The sequence below is a fragment of the Pezoporus flaviventris genome, unplaced genomic scaffold (genome assembly GCF_033815535.1).
Source record: "Pezoporus flaviventris isolate CSIRO_AGI_PZ_B2104156 unplaced genomic scaffold, CSIRO_AGI_Pfla_v1 ptg000023l, whole genome shotgun sequence".
NCBI classification, from domain to species: domain Eukaryota; kingdom Metazoa; phylum Chordata; class Aves; order Psittaciformes; family Psittacidae; genus Pezoporus; species Pezoporus flaviventris.
The window spans coordinates 9,056,593-9,064,831 of NW_026892571.1; the positions used below are offsets into that span (position 1 = coordinate 9,056,593).

The window sequence follows — 8,239 nt, forward strand, 5'->3', positions numbered from 1 at the left end:
TCGGAGGCTCAGCCCTAAGGCTGCGAGTGCTTCCCCTTTGCCCTCCTCTTCTCCTCCATCCCAGGCTCCACCCCCAAACCGCTCCCGTAAGCGGTGGCAGCCGCTGCCCTCACCCTCGGGGCACCGCTCCATGTGCGAGCCCGCAGCAGGCTGGCAGGGGATGGGGCTGCTCTGCCGCGCTCGGCTCTCCCGGGGAGATCCGGCTCCTGGCAGGGGCAGCGAGGTAGTAAGCTCTGGGTGAGAAGAGCGTGAGTGAGCCAGGGGTTCCCTCTGCTCTGGTTCTGCTCCGCAACGGTTACAGGTGCTGCCCTAAAGGTAAAGCAGGGAGAACTCAGGGGACAGGTGTTGGTGCTGGTCTTGTACCTGCAGCCACAGGGAAATGGGCGCTGGTAAAGGCACTGTAGGATAGGAATGTCCCCGCACCATGTCGAAGCCTTGCTTACCTTCTGCACACGTACCGCCCAAGACCAGGCAGAGCAGCAGCCACTGCAGGTGCCTTTGAGAGACCCGACTCTGCCTGCATGGTTTTCCCTATCATTTTGGTGTATAAAATACAAAAGATAAAGCACATCTGCTTTCTTCTAAGACTGAACAAGGATTTCTTTTGTCACATAAAACTGTAGTGTCCCATGAGGTCATTCACTGCCTCTGCTAGGTTGAAGAGCTCCTGCCTGGACCTCTTAATGCAAATACCTTCGCTTGTTCTGAAGACAGTAGAACCACAGGGAACAAGCAGGAATAGCATCTCTTCCTCCCCAAGGTGTTCAGACAGTCATAAGAACAAACTAATTCAGGCCCCGTGTGGCACAGAATAAAAGCACAAGAGTTTTCTGCTTTATTGTTCCCTTTGCTGTGAGATTTTTGCACAGGTGAAAAGAAAACCCAAAATTCATGCAAAAAAGTTGGTAAATGATCTATCAGAGTCCTCACAGGGGATGTCAGCAGTGGAGAGAAAGGAAACGGGATGTCTTACCACCTAGTCTCTACTCGCCTCCCAGCCCAGATTTGCTTCTGCACGGGATGGCTTCAGTTGTGCATTAAAGATCATCATTGCTGCTGCTTTGTTCTGTAGCAGTTCAACTTCTTTATGAACTGAACTGCTGTTCAGTAAAAACCAGATGTAATAGCATGCAGCCAACACGGAATTTGGTACAGCTGAGCAAAAAAGCACAACTTAACAGCATTTCCATTGTGACTAACAGAAGACAGGAGTTCTTGCGGTAAGCAGCTGTGTGCTGTGATACACCCCACAGAGGCCTTGCCCTCACAGAGATAAAGCCATCACAGCAGCCCCAATTCCAGTTTCTAATATGCCAGCTTAGCATAGCTTCCATGCAGCAGCAGTCCTGATAGATCGCCTGGAAATACAAAACAGCACCTTGTCCCCACATCACTACAGGAGCTTCAGAGAGCCTTCAAATATCTTGAAGATAGCATGGACAGGGTAGCTGAAAGGGATGCTTACTGCCTCTAAAAGATGGAGACTGTCAGTAGGATCTCCATCCTTGACAGACACGTTATAAAATGACAGCCTATTTCTTCCACAGTCTACCTCTACCCTGATCACTTTGAGGGCTGTAGGAAAGTGCTTTCCCGTGATCAGTGTTTTATCTAGGAACAGAGAGAGGTAATGAGAAGACGCTTCCAGATAGCACTGAAACCTGGGACAAGCAATTCCAAGCATCCAGTGTCTCATGTTGCTAGTGTCTACCTCCCAGAAGTGACAGCCTTCTGAGAAGCTCTCATTGCTCTTGAACTGGGGGATAGGGGCTGTTAATGCATCCACATTGGGAACTGTGGGTAGGTGCCGTGGGGACACATGGAATGCCTTGCTCCCAAAAGCAAATCTGCCTTCTTGACACACTGAAGTTGTCAGATGTTCATGAACTGTAGAGAAAGAAAACCAACACACAGATACCACACATCCCCCAGTTGCTGAAGGCTGGATTTCCCAATCCAAGTCAACACAAGTTATCCTATCCAAGTCATTCAAGTCCAACCCACCCAAGTCACTAAAAGCATGTTAACTGAAAGTGCTTCTGTACCTCTCTTAGCTGCTCCCACGTAATTCTAAAAGGGGGTGATCCCACATTTCAAGAAACACTGCTCTTTCACAATTTTAAAATGTCTTCTTGCTTTGTGTTTCCAATGACAGCAGCTCTGAGATTCTCATTTTCCATCAGTGCCCTGCAGAGCTTCATTAGGCATTTCTAAAAACTTCCCAGATTAACTTCCACAGACGAGAAACATGTGAGCAGTGGCACAGCCATTTTATACATGCTTATTTGCTTAGGATCATTTGAAGGTGTTTTCTAGAACTCTTAAAACTTCCTAGCATGGCCAGGCACAAGGAGGTAATTCTGCAGTTGGGAATTTGCAGAATGTGTTTATTCAGACCTTCCCTTGCACTCAATGCGTTTCGATTCTGTGGAAGTTACTCCTTCAGGAAACAAATAGCAGCAGTGACTTGGACAACTAACCTGGACTGCTCAGATGGCATGGACAATGAGGAAAACCTGGCTCTGGGGCTTTCTAGCTAGAATAGGTCTGGACTGTGCTTACAGGGATGGTAAAGACCGAGCCTGGGAGTGGCCATGAGCATGGTGCGCTGTTTAGCATAGCCGAGGCTGTACGGGTGGCAGCCAATTAGGTGTGCACATCACACATGCTCTGGGCAGAGCCTTCCCACCCCAGCTGTCTCTTGGTCTTGACCCTAGGCTCACTGTCAGGCAGGGCTCAAGCACCCTCCATGCAGCAATAACAAGGGAACCCTTTTTTTTTGTCTAATTAAATTGAACAGGCTTCCCACTGTGCACAGCACCAGCACTGTACGTTGGTCATACAAGACATCACAATGAGTAGATTTACACACAAAGAGGGGATTATTTTGTCATAAGACAAACTCCACCTGCCGCTGCTGTGATGAGTTCCCAAATTTCCCCGTGCTTTGAATCGAAGTGGTGCTACAGATTGAAAAGCTATTGCTATTCTTCTCTCTAAATCTTCCCATACATGTCCTAGGACATCCATACCTCTTTACCTAGAACCCATTTTAGCAGGGTATGTTCAAGGCATGTCCAAAGCACTGAAGCCTGGGACAAGCATCCTTTTATGTACACATATGTGAAAATAATCATACAGTCATATCACAGAATACTATAGAACAGTTTGACTTGGAAGGGACCTTAAAGATCATCTAGTAAGTGTTAGCAATCAGCTCTTCTAGATCTATTTTTGAGTACTTGGTGGTTTACTACAGTCTTTTCCTGAATATGCTTTGTTAGCTTCTCCATGTTCTTATTACAGAGTGAAATGAGCACTTACCAGGCGGTGATTTAAATAAGGACTGCATGTCTGAGAGGAATTGCTGGAAAAGCCTTAGAGTACCATCTGTTGTTAATTTATCCAAAATAATGGGTGGCCTTGGTTTTAAATCAGCATTCTTAGAAACTGGTTCGTGTTCCCTAAAACATACAGAATGACATCAGAAGAGCAGCAGAAGGCATCAGAAAACCATCCCCAAGCCCATCACTGAGTGAACAACTACATCCCCCACTCCACACCAAACCTTGATGGGACACACAGAAAGCACCTTCCACCCTCCCCTCTCTCTGCAGCTTTACCAGGGACTCCCTCTCTGACTGGTCTTCTCCCAGAACTCCAGATCTCTTCAGCATCAGCAGGCTGAAGTATGGACAGTATCTGTCCATAGAGGACCTTGTCTCAGCCGTCTCAGCCCAGCTTTGCCAGGACAGACTCTAGCATCCTGTTTGCGGTTGCAGTCCTCCGTCCTCGGAGCAGGAGCTAATGAGGTGGCACAGCTAATGATGCTGGGACAGCTAATGATGCTGATGAGATCAGATGATCAGATCTCATCAGCAGATGAGATGTGCTGCGTTTCCACAGCCCTAGGTGAGCTGCTAAACCCAAAATGCAGGGCTGGGGGAGCCTGTGTGCATGCTGTGGTGGAGGAGCAGGGCAGACCCTGGGAGAACAGCTCAGGAGAAAAGCCATGAACTCTGTAAACTCTTGACTGCGCTGCATGTTTGGCTCCTGCCACATTTGCTTCTTACAAGCAGAAGGCAATGCGAGCTGGAGGATGACTCAGGATAACTAAGCTCATCTGTCCTTTGCATGCCCATACAGGGACCTCAACATTCAGGAACTGCCCTCAGAATGGGACTTGAGAATAGGTGCAGAGGGTACAGAAAAATAAGATGTGCTGTATATGAAAAGTCACACACGGCCTCTGGGGCTTCTTCAGGCTCAGTTTGCCACCAGCATGCCAAAGAGTGAGCCCAGGACATGCAGGCTAGGCTATCAGTCACCCGAAGCAACGTGTAGTGCGATAGTAGACCACCTTGGGAAGAGCTTACCTGGTCTGAATTGCTGAAAAAGCCTGTAAAAGACAGTTTGAAAGTAGAATTAGCATAGCAAAGGCAAAGGGTAGCCCAAGAGCTGAGTGTCTCTGGCAAGGGAGATGCTGTTAGGTACCTTGATGAAAAGAAGGAGGTCTTTCTGATCTCTCAGAGCCTCCAGCTCCCGTACATCACGGCTGGCTGCATCCTTCCCCTCTTTGTGTTTTTGCATCCCCTTCTGAATCCAAGAAAGCTGTTGCTCCTCGTTGTGACTGAGAACTTTCAGGACTTCTTCTTTTCTGTTTCCTAGCTGCAGACTCATCTCTTTGAAGAGGCTCTCCAGCCGACCCCTCTGCAGGCCCTCCTCAGTCTGTTAAGAAAACACTTCCAAAGGTGTTAGGAACCGAATCTTACATTTAAACCCAATCACTCTCACTCAGAAAAGAGCCTGGTCTCTTCTGGGCTCAGAGAAGTAAATACTAACTTAGTGTCTGTCCATGTGACAACAAACCAAGATGTCCCATTGACAGCAGAAGGGCTAAGTGACACAAGTACCCCAGCATCTGGCAACCTGACCAGAAAAAGCTGAAAAAGTAGTGAAGCTTGCATGATGCTTGCTGAAGACTTTCCACTGTATTCCCATATTCTGCATTAGTTGTCTTTGGTCCCTTTAAGGATGGGTGAGGAAGTACAAGTACCAAGTGCCAAGTACAGTTCTGTCTTCAGACCTTTGCCCAGTGCCAGGACTTCAAGTCCTATCATTTTTACTGGTGGAGGAAGACAAGTGCCAATTCTGCCTCAGCAGAATGAGCTAGGATTTGGAGACCTGTGTTAAATTCACTGCTCTTCCAGAGCTTTTACATAGGTATTGGCATGCTGGGAGCAAAAACCAGGCATTTTGGGGCAATCTTTTAACATAATTCCTATCAACATCTCAGAACCACAGGCTAACCTAAAGGGATTTCTTGTTGTAAAGAGGAATAAAACCACAATAGCATGGTGTGTGATACCACCACCTACCAATCAGGAAGCATGGACTTAATAGCAATTTTCAAGCTCACATGCCCTTTGGAAACAAAGAATGTACTTCCCAGTAAAGGGAAGTAAGAAAGTTGTTCATCATCCTCCCTAAAAAAAACAAAACCTAGAAAATAACTGAGAAACCACCAGGAACTAAAACCACTTTGGAATGCGCGATCTGGGGAAGGGCAAAAGAAAACCTTGTCTTATCAGCTACCAGCACACAACCATCCCCAGAGTGGTGGTTGGACTTGGAACAAACCTTTACTTCCTCCTCTTGTTTCAGCAGGTTTTCTATGCTGTGATTCAGCGCAGCTTCGTGGGTTTTCACTGCTTCCAGGGTTTCAGTAAAAAAACCCTGTAAAAATAACCAGCGGGAGGTATCAGGATAGGATGGACACAGGTGCATGAGACCAGCAGCTTTATGGACATAGGATTGCTTGCTCTCAGGTCAAATGAATCATAAAGGTTTACTGGAAGATTGTAGCCCTGGACAAATACTGCAATCACAAGCACAGGAAAGACATTTTGAAACTGAAAATACCTTCGGCTTGGAACTGCACCCAGGACTAGGAGCACAGTCACATGCACCCGGTCCCACTGGTTTGGCTTCTCAGGGTGGGAAGAAAGTTTTCATAACATCTTGTTTTATATCCCTGTATTCCCAGAGGGAATCTAGGGCAAAACTGGGAATAAAAGCCCAGTATCCCAAGCTGGAGATTTAGCCCCAACCCAAGTCTGCAGATCTGAACCTCAAGAAACGTTTCATCTCTGTGCTGCAGGCAGCTCCCTGTGCCCCAGGTCCCTGTGGTTTTCCTAGTGCAATCTGTGCTCTGAGGGCTGTCCTGGCAGCCTGTTACCTGTGCTTTGCCAAAAGCCTCCTCCAGAGTGGTGATCTCGTGGTCCTTGTGGGAGCTGATGATGCAGCACAGCATGCAGATGCAGACGGAGTCTGTCACACAGTAGCACTCCAGCAGCCTGCCATGCTGGGGGCATCTCCTCTCAGCCAAAACCTGAGCTTCACAGGGTTCTATCAGGACGTGCTCTTTCAGAGGGCTCTTTGTGTTGTGCTTGCTCAGGTGGGCTTGGCAGAGGGAGGCCTCGCAGTTCATGCAGGTCTTCACGGCTGGCTGGGACTCCTGAAGGCAGAAGTCACACAGGATCACCCCATCTTGCTGTCCCAAGCTTTCCCCCTTCTCTTCACATTGCACTTCAGGCCTTTCCTCCTCTGGGTCTGCCTGGGTATGGCATAGTGGGCAACGGTCCTGCGGGCACTCCTCCTGGGTGCAATCCCTGCAGATCCTGTGACCACAACTCAGCATCACCAGCTCAAGGTAAGTGTCCAGGCAGATGGCACAGGTCAGGTCCATCTCCAGCCTGGTCACGGCATCACCATGTAGCCCGAGCTGCGGTGGAGTGCCAGCAGTCACTGATGAGAAGTGAAACAGAAACCAGTAGTGGAAGCACCATTGGCTGCAAGCAGGGAGCTGCTGCCTCCTCCCCTTGGCAAGGAAAAGTCATCCCTCCACCCAACTGCCTGCATCCAGTCTGCCACGTTGGAGAAGCCATGGCCACACAGGATGAACCCAGGATCAGGGTGGTGGGGTTTTGGAGGAGCAGGGTTAGTGCTAGAAAAGGTGGTATGGAAAGAATGGTGCTTTCTTACCTGCAGGAAACTGCTGAGAAACACAAGAGATCCAAGTCTGAGTTTGAAAAGGTACTTGGCAGAGACAGCATAGGAAAGATTAAACAGCACCCAGGCAAGGACTGAGGAGAAGGAAAGAGGGAATACCGATTACATGCCCCTGAACCAATAGCACCTGGGGAAGGCACTCCACCAGTATTTAAAGGCACACAGCAAGCAGGAGGCAGGAGCTGCAGGTGTGTTAGTGAGGGAGCTGAAAAGCTGGGGAGGAAATGAAAAGTTGGGAGCAGTCCTTTGGGACTCTGGGCAGCTACAGTGGTAGTGCAGAGAAGTGGGTCTAGAGGTGGCAGGGAGTGGATAAACTAAACCTGCCCTATTCCTCCCTGCAAAGGCACCTGGATGGACCTGGGCAACAAGCTGGGACTGATGGAGAGGATGGGCAAATGTGTATGTTACTCTAAGCATGGCCCCCAGAGCCCCAGCACAGACCTTGCATTGCCCAGAAGCTGAGGTCTGTACTGGGAGGAGGGAGCAGCAGAGCAGTGTTGGATGCCACTGCTCAGAGGGCAGGTGGGAGCTGAAACTCCAAAGGGCAGCCCAGGACAGCTTGCCAGGCACTGAAATCGGTCCCAAGCAATGGGCACTTCACATGGGTCAGCCTGGCATTGCCTTGCTGTGTCCCTGCCTCTCTGTGGGACCCTTTGGGGGTAGGGGTGTCCCACCAAGCCAGTGCAGCCCAGGGCAGATGCTGCCTCAGCAAGGCAGATGTGGGCACTGCCACACTGCCCTTGCTGCCCACACTGTCCCTGCACCACCACTATGCCCACATTGCATGTGCTGCCCATGCTGCCAACCAGCCAAGGTCAGCAACGGAAGCTGCCCCTGTTCACAACAGCCCATTACTGACTTACTTTCCCGTCCCACAAGGCACACAGTGCCTAGCTCAGTAGGTAGCACTGCCTCCCTTCCCTCCAGGAGCCGATGAGCAGCAACATAAACTGCTGCAAAAGCAAGAACCCATCTGTGTGAAAAGATGTTTTATCACAAAGTTACACCAAAATGAAAACTGTCACATTGGTTTTCTTTCCAACCGGCTGGATATAATTGCAGGGACTAACAGAGCTGCTGAAATGATGCTGTGATTCACCAACAGCTCCCTTAGATTTCTAGGTCTGCTTTCAGGATAATACTCAATGTCTTGTATTTTCCAGGAAGC

General features: G+C 49.1%; 1 protein-coding gene across 1 annotated transcript; it reads right to left on the minus strand.

Moving 5' to 3' along the window:
- Positions 1 to 812: 812 nt before the first annotated feature.
- Positions 813 to 7,123, minus strand: LOC133270962 (E3 ubiquitin/ISG15 ligase TRIM25-like). The gene is made up of 7 exons (XM_061456624.1): positions 7,045 to 7,123; positions 6,239 to 6,807; positions 5,641 to 5,736; positions 4,495 to 4,728; positions 4,377 to 4,399; positions 3,325 to 3,464; positions 813 to 1,887 (listed from the first exon to the last, which is right to left on the minus strand). The coding sequence occupies exons 2-7, from the start codon at positions 6,746 to 6,748 to the stop codon at positions 1,394 to 1,396; spliced, it is 1,497 nt and encodes a 498-aa protein (XP_061312608.1). The 5' UTR covers positions 6,749 to 6,807; positions 7,045 to 7,123; the 3' UTR covers positions 813 to 1,393.
- Positions 7,124 to 8,239: the final 1,116 nt, after the last annotated feature.